At 42.0% G+C, this 18,258-nt stretch overlaps 1 protein-coding gene across 1 annotated transcript in view; it reads left to right on the forward strand.

Moving 5' to 3' along the window:
* Oat (ornithine aminotransferase) overlaps positions 1–18,258 on the forward strand; it is a 22,000-nt gene that overhangs the window by 908 nt on the left and 2,834 nt on the right. The window contains exons 2-10 of the mRNA XM_008846019.2: positions 5,829–5,914; positions 7,504–7,736; positions 9,163–9,387; positions 9,592–9,687; positions 12,330–12,457; positions 13,530–13,652; positions 14,346–14,474; positions 15,211–15,324; positions 16,439–16,583. Of these exons, the coding sequence (XP_008844241.1) occupies positions 7,538–7,736; positions 9,163–9,387; positions 9,592–9,687; positions 12,330–12,457; positions 13,530–13,652; positions 14,346–14,474; positions 15,211–15,324; positions 16,439–16,583 (1,159 nt within the window). The 5' untranslated portion in view covers positions 5,829–5,914; positions 7,504–7,537. The remainder of the gene's footprint in view (positions 1–5,828; positions 5,915–7,503; positions 7,737–9,162; positions 9,388–9,591; positions 9,688–12,329; positions 12,458–13,529; positions 13,653–14,345; positions 14,475–15,210; positions 15,325–16,438; positions 16,584–18,258) is intronic.

Genomic DNA, 18,258 nt, shown 5'->3' on the forward strand with positions numbered 1-18,258 from the left:
TGTCCACCCCTCCTCTGTGCCCACTCCTCCCCTGTACCCACCCCTCCTCTGTACCTACCCCTCTCCTCTGCCCACTCCTTTCCTTTGCCCATCCTCTTCCCCCAGCCTTTGGCCAAATGAGAGCATCAAGGAAGTGAGCCGGGATGGTGGAAAGGGATTGGCCAACACTACTTTGAGCACAAAGAACCCCCTCCTTGGGGTCTGCCCCTCTTTGGGCAGACGTTACAGAACCGCAAGAAATTCTAGTCTCATTCCGTGGAACTCTTGCTCCCAGCCGACCTTGTCACCTACATTGTGCCTGGAAGTGCATTTACCTTTTAGACATATTGGAAGGGGAAGAGAAGCGACTTTGGGGTGAAGTGGGCTTGCCAACGAATCGACTTCTGATTTCTCCAGTCTAAATCTCATCCATAGCGGTTGTAGGAGTCTCTGTAGGTAAACTAGTTACACATGGACCTGGAAGTGTATTTTAGATTGTAATTCCAATCTTTATTTTACCCACTCAAATGCTAGATGCTTTTCCTTAAAATGTTCTCCTTCAGTCTTTAGACAGTCTAGTTTTCAATGATAAAGAAAATGAAAGTAGAATCTAATAATAAAAACGAGATTTAAATGACTTGTTTGGGGTTTACAGTTTTTTGTGGTGTTCAAGATTAGATTTGCATCTCCCCTTCCCAAGAAGCCCAGTAAAACTTTAATTACTAAAAATTTTATTTTTTGATTTATTTTTATTTTATGTGTGTGAGTGTTATGCCTGTATGTATATAAGTGTGCTGGTGGAGTACAGAAGAGGGTGTCCGATCCCTTGGGACCAGAGCTAAGCCATGTAGGTACTGGAATTTGAGCCCAGGTCTTCTGCAAGAATAACCAGTGCTCTTAATCGCTGAGCCATCTCTCCAGCCCTAAAAACTTTTAAAAAGGCATTTTTCCTCATATTATCCTTCCATATCAGCCTTGATTACAGTTATTTGAGTTCTTTACTGAGTTCTTCAGAATAGGCTAAATCCCATATATTTTATTTTAGAAAATATTATTTAAAATTATGTTTATGCATGTGTGTCTCCCTGGGTATAAGTGAGTGCAGGTGCAGTGGTGGTCAGAGTCCTTGGGTCACCCTGGAGTTGGAGTTAATAGGTGGTTGGATGCGGGTTCTGGGAACTGGGTCTGAGTCCTCTGCAAGAGCAGCAAGCACTTGTTAACCATTGAACCATCTCTCCAGCCCCTAGATCCCATGCATTCTGAAATAGGAATGAATGGACAAGGTTTTGGAGGTGTGTGGAGGATGCAGAATAGTTGGTCCAATCCTGCAGTTGTATTGCTTTAGTAGTTTGCCGGTGACGCACTTGAGGTGAATTTTAGCCAGAATATTGGTTACGTAAAAACCAAGTGTTTGTTGGCAGAACTTCAAAAAAATAAGGCCGGTATTTGCGAATGGTTACCTCAGGGTAAGTCAATATTTGACAATAGCAAAACCAAATTTACTCCTCAAGCTGAATATTTCCAATGGCTTTTGTATGACTTTACACTAATGATTCTTTTAGAGTAATTTAAGAAAATGATATTTAATAAGGCAGGCTAAACAAATTCTTGCAGATGCAACCTTCCAAATTCTACTGTGGAAACATTCCAGTGGATTCATAGGGGAAGAGTAATCATAGCCTGAAATGACTGGACTGCTTACAGCATTCAAGCTATGTGGTCAGCTTGTTAAGAGTACTTGGTTTGCATTTCCAGGCCCTGAGTCCTGCTAGATCTGTGGCAACAGCTTCCATCACATTATTTTGACTGAAAGCTCTTAGTTCTCTAGTGAATACTGGGAAAGATGAGCAAGAGGCACAGCCAGCCTCTCAGAGTTAACTCACCTTGGTTAAGGACAGGTGTCCTCATTACTTCTGGTGTCCTGGTCACTTTCTGTTGCCACCTTGCTGCCTTCAGGAGTCCTAAATGTGTTCAGGAACGAAGCCATTCCCTTGCCAGACAAAGAATACTAGCAGAAGACCCTTACCAGGACTGCGAATTTTAAAACTTGGCTGCTGTCCTTTTTAGAAACAAGAGTCTAGGGACTGAAGAGTTGGCTCAGTGGTTAAGAGCACTGGCTGCTCTTGCAGGAGACCTGGGTTTGATTCCCAGCACCCATATGGCAACTAGCAACTGTCTGCAACTCCAGCTCCAGGTGATCTGATGCAGCCTTCTAACCTCTGTGTGCATTGCATGACACAGGTGCACTTACATACATGCAAGCACTACACTTATGCACATAAAATAAAAAAATATAAAAAAAGAACCTCACAGTGGGGACTGCATGAAATCAAGTGTCCTGAAGTATTAGGACCTATGATAAAAGTCTGCCAAGTTCTGGACAGCTTGAAGAGGGACTTACCATGGTCAACTCAAAGGAAAAGATAGAAAAAGGCTGATCTGTATAGTAGTGATGCGTAGCAGAAAGTTAACAGTTCTTAAGTAGCTAATTACCTTGTCTGCTTCTAATTTTTAAATCAAGGAAGTTTATTTCATTTTTTGAGGCAGGGTCTCATGTTTCCAAGGTTGGCCCTTGACTCTTACATGCTTGGGGATGGCTCTGAACTCCTGACTCCTGCCTTCTAATTTTTAAATCAAGGAAGTTTATTTCATTTTTTGAGGCAGGGTCTCATGTTTCCAAGGTTGGCCCTTGACTCTTACATGCTTGGGGATGGCTCTGAACTCCTGACTACTGCCTTCTAATTTTTAAATCAAGGAAGTTTATTTCATTTTTTGAGGCAGGGTCTCATGTTTCCAAGGTTGGCCCTTGACTCTTACATGCTTGGGGATGGCTCTGAACTCCTGACTACTGCCTTCTAATTTTTAAATCAAGGAAGTTTATTTCATTTTTTGAGGCAGGGTCTCATGTTTCCAAGGTTGGCCCTTGACTCTTACATGCTTGGGGATGGCTCTGAACTCCTGACTCCTGCCTTCTAATTTTTAAATCAAGGAAGTTTATTTCATTTTTTGAGGCAGGGTCTCATGTTTCCAAGGTTGGCCCTTGACTCTTACATGCTTGGGGATGGCTCTGAACTCCTGACTCCTGCCTTCACGTCTGTGGTTTATTTGATGCTGAGGATTGAACCTGAGGCTTCATACATGTCAGGCAAGCACTCTACCAGCTGAGCCTCAGCCTGAGAGAATTCTTTGTTTCAAATTAAAAAATACAGTTTAAAAGAGGAACTAGGAACCAGGATACTTTTTTTTTTTAACTGTAGAAATTGGCTAGTGGCCCTGTGAGTTTAAGGGCAGAAGGAAACTGAAGGGCTCCTTTGTGCTGAACTCTGCGCTTCAGCATGGGCTCTTTACTGCACCCTTGGATGGTTTTGGCTGAGTTTGACAAACGGCAAAACTGAAATTCAGAAAGACTGACAAATTCATCTAGAAATGCTCTTAAGATCCACAGATAGAATTTTAATCTGAATTATAAAACACTGGATTTTCTTCCCTACGCTTAACCATTTTCCAAGCCAGTTTGGAAGAGAAAATTATTGATGTTGGCTATTTTTAAGTCCATCTTAATTCTGTTCTAATATTTCTGCCAAGCGCAGTAACCTGAACACAGAGGCTTCTTTAATAGAAATGTGTTGACTGGGTTCTGGTACATCATGGTGTGGGCAACTTGTGACCTTTTTCAGTTGAGTTAAATTGAGAGATCATCTTTGAGAACTTTAAGAATACTAGTAATATTTTGAATGTTTATGTTTTGCTATTGATACAACTACTTATAAAATTGAGGGGACTGGGCAGGTAAATAGGTATTAGCTGAGCAGGTAATTCTTGTGCAAAATGAGAATATCGAATTTAGATAATCTCAAAAGATTCTTTTTCCTTGCAGTCTTTTTAATGGATTTTGTTTTGAGTCAGAGTCTCACCAGTCAGCTGAGGCTGGCCTTAGGCTGGAGACCTTCCTGCCTCAGCCTCCAGATGCTGGGATTATAGCCCCCAACCCTCTTAGCAATTACTTGCAGTTTTATTTTAACATGTTAAGATATACTGTTAAATAGTTGAATAAGATGGTTTGGGATGTTCTGTGTGATATACACACACACACAAAATCAACAAATTAAAAAAATGTATTATATTTGAGGAGGAAGCATGAAAATTTACATCAGGCTAATTAGTAGAGGTGATAAACATTACCACTGAAATCTACCCGATGACTTTATAGACATACATAGGTGCCAAGGATCCAAGTGCAACCAATTATGACTAGTAATAATCAGATACATACAGATTAGAGATGCATGTGCCAACATCTCAGTGTTAGTAGCAAAAATATATTCTGCAAGGAACAATATATTCTAAAATGAAATGGAGATCTTTTTTAAAGGTTAACTCATTCAATTTTATGTCTTACAGGGCTTATACTGAGTTCAATATTGTATAACTATTCAACTGTGAACCTAGAAATTTAACAGCCACTTGTGAAAGAGATGTACTCTTGCTCTGGAGTGTGTTACTGAATATGTTAAAGCTGTAATGAAATGCTTCTTGTAATCATGTAGTTATTAAAAATTAAAGATATACTGTTAAAAGAATTTTTAGAATTTTATTTTTTATTTTATTTTTTATTTTTTTGGTCTTTTTGAGACAGGGTCTCCCTGTAGCCCAAGCTGTCCTGGAACTCACTATGTAGACCAGGCTGGCCTTGAACTCACAGAGATCCACCTGCCTTTGCTTCCTGAGTGCTGAGATTAAAGGTATGCACCACCACGCCCAGCAGAATTGTTTTTTAATAACTAGTTTTTTGAGTGTTTTTCTGCCTGCCAAAAAAGGTCACAGAGCTGTAGACTTTGCTGGCAAAATATCCGACCCTGGGAACAGAAGAGCTTGTGGACCTGAGGCTCTGCTTCTGAGGAGCTCTGGCTTTGCCTTTCGGTAGACCACATTGTTCCCGCAAAGCTTACCAGATCCTTTTGATTTGATTTTGCTTTTGCCTAGTCTGTTTGTCAAGTAATTCAGGCCAAGTTCAAGTTCATTCTTAGTGTCTCTTTCTTATTAATTTATGGCTGTAGAAAACAGAGTAGTTATGGGGCATGGTGACACACGGCTTTAATCCCAACATTCAAGAGGCTGAGAAAGAGGCAGAAGCAGATGAATCTCTGTGAATTCCAGGTCAGCCTGGTCTACATAGTGAATTCCAAGCCAGCCAGGGCTGCACAGTGAGACCCTCAGAAAAAGAAAGGAGGGAGGAGAGTTCTAGTGACCTTTATGTTTCTTCTGTTTTGATAGTTTTTCCTTATATTTTTTATATAACTAAATATCCTGTATATATAATTTTATTTTCTTCACTGAAACAGATGGTTGTACATATAATGTATATGATTCTGTTGACCCATTCTGATGTTATTGAGCATTTTTTATTTACCAGTGTTTCACCACATTTCAGAGTTTTTCTTTACAGTGAAATCTTGGGAGTAAAATTACTGGTTTAAGTACAAACACTTTTGAAGCTTTATAGTGGCTCAGTTATTATCAGAGCTCCAGTTGGGTCTGCTAAGTATCATCTGAGAAACCACATTGTATTTATTTGCTGAACTGATAGTACTTTAAGGTAGTCGGTCAAACAGTAGGTATATACTGTACAGATGTGAAGAGTCTAAGGAAGAAGCTGTAAACCAGATCTCGCACTTTGCAGTGGTGTTTGTTTTGTTTAGTTCATTTACTCCTTTTTTTGGGCAGTCCTCTCCAGCCTAAGGATTCTTGTCTTACCTCTTTCGGTTAGTTTGAGAGAAAATGCGCTGGAAGTTATGGACCTCCTCCTTAGGAAAATGTGCCTTTGCATTTAATTGTGTTTTTTATTTTAGGAGTTATTGGACCCTCTCAAGACTGTTCCTGGATCTTGGGTTACAAATCTGTATTCTGGTCTGAACTGTGGGAAGAAAGAATAGTGGTGAGTCTTTGGCAAACAAGATGGAGTACTGGGTTTTGATTAATGATTGTAAATTCCTGAACACACTGGATTTTTACTGGGGAGTGAGAGCCAAGTTGAAAGGGAAGTAAGCCAAGCCCTGTGATATGCTGATTTGGCAGCTCAAATCAAGAATGCTAAGATTTTGCATGTATTGACTTGTTATAGAGTGCCGTTGAAACATAGATTAACTGTTTTTCTTTTTTAAAAGTGTATCTAGACATCATAACTATGCCTGGCTTTTGGTAATTTCCCCCTAGTCTTGAATTCATTTTGAAAATGGTTCCTCTCTGCCTCCGACATGGTCCCTACGCACGTTCTCTTTCCTTTTAATTCTTAGTCCCTCCTCGAGTGCTTACCATCACCTAAGTGGTAAGCTGCGTGCACAGAAGTGGGTGGAGCGCTGGTGCAGGCTAGAGTGGGGAGGGAGAGTCTCGTGCTTCTGCAGCGCTTAAATAACAAGTGAGCAGCAACGTGCTCGGCTTTTAATACTGGAATTCATACAGCCACCTGAGCTGTGTGTAGTTTGTTCTCTAGGTCTTAATTACGCTTTCTCCCCACCACGTAGTTGATTTTCTGGCACCTCTGTGTATGTGGTTGGGGCACTGGGAATTGTAGAAACAACTATCCTAGCAGAGCAGATTCTTTGGAAATTGCCTATTTTCATCTTTCATGTTTATATAATGTTTTGTATGTGTTACTCTAAAAGTTATTTATGATTCTTAACAAACTACAAAATATTTTCCCCTGTTTTTTCCTTTTGTTTTTGTTTATGATAAATTTGATTTACAGAAGTTTTAGATATTTGTGCTAAATGACGGGTTTACCTTTTGTAGTTTTAATCTTTGGGGCTAAGTCCCTCCCTCCCGTCCCCTCAGAGTCGCCTTTCCTGTCTACAGCTGCTTTTCCTCTTTTAGGATGATCCCTTTTATCTTAATAGAAATCACATTTTTTTCTTTCTTTTCTTTTCTCTTCCTCCTCTCCTCCTCCTCCTCCTCTTCTTCCTTTTTTTTTTTTTTTTTTTTGAGGCAGAGGCTCTTTGTAGCCTGTGCTGGTCTGGGACTTGCTGTGGTAGACCAGGCTGGCCTAGATGTGTTGATCCTCCTGCTTCTGCCTCCCAAATGCTGGGATTATCTCACCCATGTGTAACCACATTCTTTATTAATTGTTTGACTCCTCGTATACTAAGACAAAGTCGAAATGTAAAATAGGGGGTAGAGATAGGAGGCTGAAGAGGGGAGGAGGCAGTCCTAGCTCCAGAGCATCACTTGAACCCAGAGTTGGATACTAGTGTGGGCTCAAAAAAGAAAAAAGAAAAAAAAAAAAAAAACAAAAAAAAGAAAAAAAAAGGCAGAAAAGGGACCCTAGTCCTTGTTCCTACCCAGTGACTGCCCTAGAGACCTTCACCTCTGACTGGGCCTCCTGCCTCTGATTCCTGCCCTATGCTGTGCACCCTCTGGTAGGATAATGCCTGATACGCTGGTAGGTGCTCAGCAGACCCTTAGTGAGCTGACATACATTGGCTCTGGAAAGGTTCTCATTTTTCCACTTCTTCTCTTTTCTTTGGACAGCTCTTTGCTTTGCTCTTCCTGGAGGAACCACACAATGTTTTCCAAACTAGCACGTTTGCAGGCTGCGGCCATTCTTTGTCGAGGAGTTCACTCTTCAGTGACTTCTGCTGCATCTGTGGCAACTAAAAAGACAGTCCAAGGCCCTCCATCCTCCGACTACATTTTTGAAAGGGAATCTAAGTATGGTGCACACAATTACCACCCTTTACCTGTAGCCCTGGAGAGAGGAAAAGGTATGTTTTGAATGACTTCACCCCCACTTTTGTTTGAAATGCTTTATAAGAATTAGTACTTTTAAACTTTCTCAGTGTCTGTGTTCCAAGACTTATTGGATGTCCGTTGTAGATGGGCTCCTCCAGCTTTCACTGGGTGTCTGGCACCTGCATCAGAGGACTGCGCGGCAGAGATAGGAAACTCCGTGAACTGCTGTCATTCTCTTGTTACCTTATGATTTGCTTTTATTTTAGCATAACTCTAGACTCAGAAAAATCATGACGGTAATATTGAAATGTTCTGCAGTGTTCTCTGTCTTCCTCTTCCACCCCCACATACACCTTGTTTTCTGAGCCGTTGGAGAAGTTGTAGCCTTGATACCTCTTCATACCTGGATACTTAGTATGTCTTTCCCAAGATAGAGTCCACAGGAACTTTATCATTTATGGCTATCAGAATCCACAACTTAACACTGATACAGCACTAATCCAAATTTCATTTCTGTCCTTTATAACAAAAGAGAACTTTAGACCTTGAGTCACAGCCACTTGTCAGGTCCAGTTGTCCGAATCGATTCCTTAGTTGTAGTCTTGTTGATTCTTGTGCTATGGGATTGAACCCAGGACCTCAAGTCAGGTGCGGTACCACTGCAGTGTATCTTGAGCTCCTAAGCAGTATTCTTTCTTTTTTTTTAAAAAAATTATTTATTTATTTTTATTTTATGTGTATGAGTGTTTTGCTTGCACGTATGTAAGTGCACCTGTGTCATGCAGTGCCTGTGGAAACTAGAAGAGGCTGTCAGATCCCCTGGAACTGGAGTTGTGGATGGTTGTTAGCTGCCATGTGGGTGCTGGGAACTGAACCTGGGTCCTCTGAGAGCAGCCAGTGCTCTTGTTTTTAAAATCTTATTATTATTTTTATTTATGGCTATATTGCCTGCATGTATGTAACTGTACCTGGGTTGTGCAGGGCCCACAGAGGTCAGAAGACGGCATTGGAAAGCTGGTCTGGAACTCACTACATAGACCAGGCTGGCCTTGAACTCATAGAGATCCACCTGCCTCTGCCTCCCGAGTGCTGGGATTAAAGGTGTGCACCACCATGCCCGGCGCTTATTTTCCTTTTTAAAAATTATAATCAAATACTTTCCGGATTTTTGTCTGTATGTAACTTTTTGCTTTTAAATTCTCATTTTGGTTCCTGAATGTTAAAATTGGGTAAAGGTAGCACTCCAGAGTTTGTAACCTTTTTCTATTATTCTCTTAAATAGATGCTTCAATGTTCATTAAGCTTGAGCTAAACCAAACCTTAGCCATACAACTATATTAGATAGAGTTTTATATGTGGGCATTCAGAGGGTTTCTTTTTTCAGTCTTTATTGCGGGGTGGGGAGGTTACGGCATACAGCAGTTTTCTAAACTCATCTTCCTTCCCTGTGTATTTTAGGTATCTATGTTTGGGATGTGGAAGGCAGGCAGTACTTTGACTTCCTGAGTGCTTATGGTGCTGTCAGCCAAGGGCATTGCCATCCCAAGATTGTGGCTGCCATGAAGAGTCAGATGGACAAGCTGACCTTAACGTCTCGGGCTTTCTACAATAATGTGCTCGGTGAATATGAGGAGTACATTACAAAGCTTTTCAACTACCACAAAGTTCTTCCTATGAATACAGGTAAAGCATTTCCTTGTTTTGTTAAATTCCCAAGAAGATGATCACTTATTTATCTGTATTGATAGATTGTCTAGGGTGACCTTGAGCTTAAATCTTCCTGCCTCAACTTCTCAAGTAACTAGAATTAAGTTGTGCACCACCATGCCAACTTATTTTCTGATAATTTAAAACATTAGTTAAATCTGAGCATCTATACCCCAATAGGAGTGGAGGCTGGAGAGACTGCCTGTAAGCTCGCTCGTCGTTGGGGCTACACTGTGAAAGGCATTCAGAAATACAAAGCCAAGATTATTTTTGCAGGTATGTAAATTCGTTAACTGTTATAATGTAAATATACCGCTGTTTCATTTATGTGACACATTATTTAGGGCTGTTTTATAAAAGTGAGTGGAATTCCTTCTTGAATTTCTATGTTAGTTCTTCACATAAGGTATTTTCCTTTTCCCCTTTTTTGTGATGCTGGGGAGTGAACCTAAGTGTGATGGACGCCAGGCAGTGCTCTGCTCCTGAGCCCTGTCCCTGGCTGTGACTTTTCCTTCTAACTCTGTAACCCTCTTTTCTGAAATGAATGACTGTATGTTTTAATTTCTCATCTGCTTATTAGATTTTAGCAGTTGTCTAGTTAATTTTTTTGTTTGTGGTGCTGAGTTTCAAATGCAGGCCCTGTCTTTGCTAGGCAAGTGTCCTACCGCGAAGCTACGTCTAAATGCAGCCAGCATTTTAGCCTTAGTATTGGATGTGCCTTTGTGTACTGCTCCTGGAAGTTATTGGGAACAAGAGGCCAGAAACTGCCTTTTGTTACACTTCTGAGAAAGGTTTGAAGAGGAATACCTCGGATTCTTGTTAGGGACACTTACGGTTAATTGGGATGATGCAATCTTTGTGTTTGTATGGTGCTTAAAAGGTAGGTCCAACTTTTTGTTTTGATTTTAATTAAAAACGGTATGTGTGGATTTCATGGTTAGAATTCATCCCTGTGGTAATGACAGTCATTTTGCCTTGTGAGCATGCACAGTTACGTACTGAAACCTGTAGCATGAGAACGATGGCAGGGGCAATTTGTACTGAGGTGATGGATTACTTATCTAGAGAAGAAATGTTTGCACAACTCTCTGACTCACCTTTTTGTTTTTTAAAGCCAGGGATTGTCTTATTAAAGTTTAGAAGAACAATCCCAGGGCAGGCAAGCTGTAAATCTCGGTAGCTGCCCAGAGGAGGGAGAGAGAAGAGGAAGAGGGAAAGCCAAGTTGTTGGTGTGACGGCAACATGCAGGTCAGACACACGGCTAGGGTGAGGGCTTCAGAGAAGCAGTGAACACGTGCGGAGTGTCAGAGAGAGCGTATCTATCCTGCCGGCACCCAAAAGAGAAAGGCTGAAAGGAAGAGAAAAGGAGAGAGTAACACTTTTCTGAGTGAGGCAGAAAAACAGGCTCAACCGGGCAGCATGGCTGTGACTCTTTTGGTGCTGCCTGTAATTTACCATTTTAAAATCTTGAATTTTGGGGGCTGGAGAGATGGCTCAGCAGTTAAGAACACTGACTGTTCTGCAGAAGACCTGGGTTCGAATCCCAGCACCCACATGGCAGCTAACAACTGTCCATAACTCCAGTTCCAGGGGATCCAACGGCTTCTTCCATCTACCTTGGGCACTGCATGACACGGGTGCACTCACCTACATGCAGGCAATACATGCATACACATAAAATAAAATAAGAAATAAAATATTAAAAAAATGTTGAATTTTAATCGTAAGATAGCCTGGCTGTCTCTTATACACTGTGTCTAGTTTCTCTCATAGTTGAAAGGTGTTTTCCCCCAAGTATTAAAAGAGGCTGGTGAGTCAGTGGAGTGGAGAGACAGTGGAAGACTCTCCACACTCAAAAGTCCCTATGTCTGTAGGGTGAGCTACAGGTAGTGAGATTCCCTCTGGTTAGGTGGGAGAGAACCTAGGCTCCTGGCCTCATAGTGCATGCGGTCTTAAACAAGCCCGGTCAGGATCAGTGGGCTGCTCTCTGTGGGTGAGAAAAAGATGGGCTGACTCATGAGAGAGAGGCTTTTGCAAGAGGAAGGCTTGGAGATGCCAAGAGCTACGATGCAGCAACCCAGGAGTGAGTCCCTTGAGTGCTGCTGGAAGAGATGGTGGAGAGGAGAGAGAGAAAACACCCTTATGTGGGTGACCTCCACCCCTCTCCTGCTTTACACTGTTCTTGGTTGAATTTAACCCCCATCTGAATGACCCAGTTCATTCGCTTTGCTGGCTTATAATATGTTTGCTTCCTACTAGAGAGTAAGCTCTGAGCACAGGCGCTTGCCACACTGATTACCATTCCATCCCTGCTCCTGGAGCAGTGCCTGACCTTTAGGAGGTCCCTCAACACATTTATTAATGGACACAAAGTGATCCTGAAGGAAGGCAGACATCTGTTTCATTTTGCATTATTGAAGATTATACTAAGGAAGGCAAAATGGAAAGTGTTTGGATTGCCTGAGGGCCTTTGCTGTAAATGTATTTGAAAATGCATTCTGCTGAGTAGTTGGCCTGCAGTAGTTTTCAAAAGGAAGCTGCTAATTCTCTATGAACGAGATTCGCTTTCTTATTCCCGTCAGAAATCCACCTTCCCTGTGTAGAAAACTATAGCGTCTCGGTTGGTGGTGCTTGGTGTCGGGCTTGGAATGGTTCTGAGAAAAGTGCTGTATGACAGTCAAGTGAGCTTAATAGAGATGGGCCTAAAATAGCAATTGCAAGGCCGGCCAGATCTACCGACCCTGTGTCAGATGAGCCTTTGGGCTTAATATCAGATTTAGCTTGAATAATTGAAAGCTCACTGGAGGTTCTCTAGAGCAGACCCTTGGTTTATTTTTAGTCCGACTTTCTGAGGTGTTTTGTGCTTGCTGAATTCGTGGGTGTCCCTGGGACAGTCACTCTTTGCCTCTCTCTTCCAGCTGGAAACTTCTGGGGCCGAACACTGTCTGCAGTCTCCAGTTCCACAGACCCAACCAGTTATGAAGGCTTTGGACCTTTCATGCCGGGCTTTGAAATCATCCCATATAATGATCTGCCTGCACTTGAGGTGTGTCAGGGTCCATGTGCTTGGCTTAGAGTAACTGGGAATTATTGAATGAATTATTACCTGTTCAATATGTGAATTAAAAATACATTAACAAAGACTGGGGAGATTGTTCCGCTGTAGAACAGCTTGTGTGAAGCCCTGGGCTCCATCCCCAGTACTGCAGAATAAATAAACACACAAAGTTAAATGAGTCTTTGAAAATTCATCTTAAGTTAGGCCAAGATTTCAGACTTCTTAGTAATGGCAGTTAGTATCCCACCTAGTGAAAACTCACTTTTATCATAAATTTATGAACTGTTGTTTGTTTTGTTGTGTTTCTGTGGTGCTAAGGAGAGAACCCAAAGCCTTGCAGATGCTAGGCAGTTGCTGTCGAACTTAGCTACATTCTTTCCCCTAATGCTTGTGTAAAACTAAACAAAACGTCCCCAAGATGGCTTTAATAGACTACTTACTGTAGGTTTTATTTATAATACATATTGTTAGAAAAATGTAGGGATGGGGCTAGGGAGATGACTCAGCAGTTAAGAGCACTGGCTGCTCTTGCAGGGTTTGGTTCCCAGCACCCACATGGTGGCTGACAATGCCTGTAATTCTAGCTCCAGGGTGTCCAGTGCCCTCTTCTGGTCTCTGTGAGCATTGCAGACATATGATACACTTATAAACATGGAAGCAAAACACCACTCATACGCATAAAATAAAAATAAATAAAAATTTAAAAAAAGAAAAATATAGGGATAATCTGTGCATGATGGTACATACCAGTAAAACCAGCACTCTGGAGTGTGAGGAAGGTGAGATGTGCCTGGGCTTCATACAGGACCCTGTCTGTACATGCGCGTGCGCACACACACACACACACACACACACACCAAACCACAAAACAGCATAAAAAACCAGGTGTGTGGTGCTTCCTGAGTCCTAGAATTACAAGTGTGACCCACCACAGCCCAGCTTCATTACTTATTCTTGACAGGAAAATATGCATAGTATATGATTCCAGATTGTCAAACATGGTAGAAAGGAAGCTGTTAAAACTTCTGTTTTTTTTTTTTTTTTTTTTTTTTTTTTGTAGCGTGCACTTCAGGATCCCAATGTTGCTGCCTTCATGGTTGAACCAATTCAGGGTGAAGCTGGTGTTGTTGTTCCAGATCCAGGATACCTAACAGGAGTGCGGGAACTCTGCACCAGGCACCAGGTTATCCTGCTAGCTTTGTAATAGGGCCAAACCAGCTGTGCGTCTTTGAACTCTACTGCTGGGATGAGAGAGTCGCCTTTCACTAGAGGGAGACATTCCCAAGAGTTGAGGAACTTCCTAGTGCTTAGAAATGTGCATGAAAGTTAACTTTTCAGTCTCTAGGACACTAGCCGGACGCTGAGCTGTGGTCAGAGCCACAGACCTCCGGTGCTCATCGTGAGTTTCCTCTTCGGAGCCTGCACTCCTTTAATCCCCCCCAGCCCTCGTCATATGTCGCTTCGCTCCAAAAGTTAGGACCTTCCCCTTCTCCCATCAAAGCTAATGTTAGTATAGTTTGCTTGCCATTGAGAATTCCAGGAACCATTTGATAATTATGCGTGGGATAATTAAGTGAATTGCTCCTGGAGTGTAGTTGGAGCCATGAAAGCCCTGCAAGCTCTTCATGTTTGTATGAGTGCCTTTCTACTATGCAGAGTGCTGCCAAATGGGCCCCTGGGAGGTAGTAGTCTGACACAGGAAGCAGTATGTCCACAGCTTTACCATAGGACACCCTTGAAATTGTGTGGCTAATTAGAACATCTTCAGAGGTTGGAGGGCATGTCAGGCAACACTTTTGTTGGGGGAAGGGAGTCAAATACTGGCCACTGTGGTAGTGAAAATGACAGTTAGTGTTCCTGTGCTGTTTCTTGCTAGGTCCTGTTTATTGCTGATGAAATACAGACGGGGTTGTCCAGAACTGGTCGATGGCTGGCTGTTGATCATGAGAATGTCAGACCTGACATGGTTCTTCTTGGGAAGGCCCTTTCTGGTGGCCTGTATCCTGTAAGTTCAGCTCTGGGCCTTTCTTTCTAGTTCCTTCTCTCCTGAAACACTCTCCTCTTTAACAGCTACCTGTTGTGACTCTGATACCTTCAGGGGGTTTGAGTGTGCTACAGACTGCCTGGAGCCTCGGCAGTAAAAGCATTTTTGGGTTCACTAGTGTGACCTACTTAGTTGATTTTGACCAAAGAATGGAGTGTGTGCCTCAGGATTTGCTGTGGTATTTGGTGTGGATGGAAGTTTCTCTCAGAAGTGCCCCCTTCTCCCCACTTCCCAGAAGTGTAGCATTGCTGTTTAAAGCCATTAACAACGCACATAGAATTGAGAACTGTTTTGTTGTAGTTTTGTTCTTCTTGGGTTTCTATCTAAAACCAGTAATAGGTGAGATTAAAGGGCTTTGAAGGATGGTCGTTTCTGCTGTAGAGACTAAGTTGTCTTCTGGAAGAGAATGCTCAGGTTTGTTTTCTAAGTGAAGCATTTTGGAAAGGACTATAAATTATATCATTGCAAAAATAGCTTTCTCCCAAAATGTACTATACTTTTTTGTGCCATTAAAGTGTGCTTCATGTACCTATGGTATATTGGGGTATATCTTGGGTATTACTGGGAATTACAGGGAAGATGTAAACTCTTTTATGTTGAAACTTTATAGAAATTTAGTATCATCTTCATAGAGATGTCTGTGTTCCTGCTGTGCTAAGAATCTGAGAAATGTCATGATGGCTTTGCTGTCTTTCAGGTGTCTGCAGTGCTGTGTGATGATGAGATAATGCTGACTATTAAACCAGGGGAACATGGGTCAACGTACGGTGGAAATCCACTAGGCTGCCGAGTGGCCATTGCAGCCCTTGAGGTGAAAACTGATATAGCCAAACGATTCCCATTTTAAGTAGTGTTGAAGTAATTTGTACCTCAGGTCCTGGTGTAATAAGAAATATAATAGAATTGTCAGGTATCAGAGAAGAGGAAATAGTGGGAAAAGATTTTAGAAGCAAGGAATTCTCAAAAAGTAAGCTAGCAAGTCAAGCCTTGACTGATAGGCTGTGTTCCTCTGGGAGGCCTCTTTGGTTTAGCAAGCATTGTTTACTTTCTTTTGTTTGTCTCTGTTTATTTGTTTGAGTCAAGGTCTCACTAGTGCACACTGGCCTGGAATTTACTCTGTAAAGTAAATTACAAGCTGGCCAGCTCAAAATCCTCCCGTGGTAGCTGCCTAGATACTGGGACCACTGAGCTCTGCTTCCTTTTCTAAAATGTGGATTTGAGGGCTGGAGGTCTGCTAGTTCAGTGGTAGAGTGAGGCCTGGTTCCATTTTCTGACACCACACAAATAACAAAGTCAGGGCAGGAGGATCACAAGTCTGAAGCTAGCCTGGGAAATTTCTAATATTTTTAGACTTAAGGTATAGGTATTATATAATCTCCAAGGATAGACTTTTTATGGGAAAAAGGGAAATTCTGTTGCAGTTTAAAAGCTAAATTATGGGTGCTGAAGAGATAGCTCAGCAGTTAAGAACTCTGGCTGTTCTTGCAGAAGACCTGGGTTTGAATCCTAGCACCCACACGGCAGCTAACAACTGTCTGTAACTCCAGTTACAGGGGATCCAACAGCCTCTTCTGTCATCCTTGGGCATTGCACGACACAGGTGCACTTACCTACGTGCAGCCAATACACGCATACACATAAAATAAAAAAAAATAAAATATTTTTTAAAAAAGCTAAATTATTTTTAGTGCATTGAGCTGTTTAGATAATGACATTAGATAATATCATAAGGACATTAAACACATTGAACCCTTCTTTTGCTGTGACGATAGATTGGCAGTAGATCTGTGACTAAAGCAAGGCCCTGAGGTGGCCTGTACAGTTGGTCTTTCTCATCATGGGTTCCCTTTGCTTAAAGCCCAGCTGCCTTATGTGGATTGCCCTGGGGCGGTATAAACATTTGTACCATTTTTCTTAAAACATAGGTGTTGGAAGAAGAGAAGCTTGCTGAAAATGCAGACAAGATGGGTGCTATCCTGAGGAAGGAGCTCATGAAGCTGCCCTCCGATGTGGTGACTGCTGTGAGAGGAAAAGGACTGCTGAATGCCATTGTCATTAGAGAAACCAAAGGTCCGTTCATAACACATTGGACTCTAGACTATTCTTGAAGTACTGGTTGGGGGCAGTCCTCGGTAGCTGTTGACTAGGTTGTGACCAAGTCTCTTATATAGAGCATGATCTGATTGTATTGGTTGACGTTATCCAGAATACAGGTCAACAACCTGAAGGCATGTTGAGCTAGTGTGACCTGGTGTTTGTTCCTTGTAGACATTTTGTTTTCTGCCTTCATTAGTCATATAGCACCTGGAAAATCTGGTTTATTTTGTTAGTCTGGTCAGAACACTCCCTTCCACTCCTCCTTGAATGCCTCTTACGTCAGCAGAGGTTGTAGGAGCAGTAGGTATGAAGGACTGACTTTGATGGTGTTGATAATAAAAGCAGTGGAGGCTTGATGCTTCTGTGCCTGGTTTATCACCCTCCAGGGTCCCTGCTGCGCATTCTGGGGATTCCAGCAGTGGCTGCACTTTAGAATCAACGAGGGAGCTTTTTAAAAAAAATTAAAAATTTTTTTTTTGAGAATTTCATACCTGAGTGTTGTCTTTGCCTTATTTCTATTCCTCCCCTTCCCACCACCTCCTCCCATGTCCCCACTCCCTCTCAACCGCTTGTCCTCTTCTTTGATTATTTTTGTTACATAATATACCTAGATACACATACGCACACACACACACACACACACTACACTGAGTCCATTTCTGCTACTTGTGTGCACCTGTGTCTAGGGCTGGCCACTTGGGATTAGGTAACCTCTCAGGGAGCTCATCCCTAGAGGGAAATGGTTTTCCTTCCTTCAGCACGTGGTGATTGCCTATAGCTCTTCATCTTGACATGCAACCTGTGACATTCCTAGGGAGCTTTTGAGAAACTTGCTGTGCCTGACCTTACCCAAGAGTGTCATTTGATGGAGTGGGGTGGGGCGGGTACAGGCAGCAGTGATTCTGGCCACAGCCAGGTTGAGAACCACTGCTGTGAAGTGCTGTCTAGTTCCACACGCTCCGGAGGCACGTGCATCTCAGGAATGCATGGTTCTCCTCTGGCGTTGCTTGTCTGTCATTTAATTGTCTGTGTCCTACCCAAGTTCCTTTGCCGGTTCCTTATGATTATCAGGCATCCCTAATCTGAGAAGCCAAAATAACCCAAATCTGAAATGTTTTGACAACCAGAGGTTGAAGATCCCACACTTGACCCCAAGGGACAGGTCATAACAAAATGCAGGTGCACTGAAAGTATTGTGTGGGATTACTTCAGGCTGCGTATGTGAAATATGTAAGTGAGTTTCACGTTTAGACATGGGTCCCTTTCCAAAGCTATCCTCCTCTCTGTATGTATATGCAAACATCCCCAAATTGGGACCCCTCTGGTCCCAGCCATTGCAGTTCATGGTACTTGGCCTGTAGCACTGGAGTCTCAGGATAGATAGTTTTCACTCTGCTTTTTAATTTTTGTCTAAGCATGCCATTCAAACCTAGTTATGTGCTTGCCAAAAAGTCAGAAGCAATATAATGTTTATTCTTTTTTTTTTTTTTTAAATTTTTAAAAATGATTTATTTAATAACAACATACTTAGAAGAAGCATATCTTTACAACACAATTGACATATTCAATAACGGTTTCCTGAGGTAGGATGCATCTCTTTCAAAATTGGCTGTAAATTTTTAGGTTTACAGTTGAATTAATATAATTA

Source organism: Nannospalax galili, unplaced genomic scaffold, assembly GCF_000622305.1.
Source record: "Nannospalax galili isolate Female #2095 unplaced genomic scaffold, S.galili_v1.0 scaffold362, whole genome shotgun sequence".
Taxonomy (NCBI): domain Eukaryota; kingdom Metazoa; phylum Chordata; class Mammalia; order Rodentia; family Spalacidae; genus Nannospalax; species Nannospalax galili.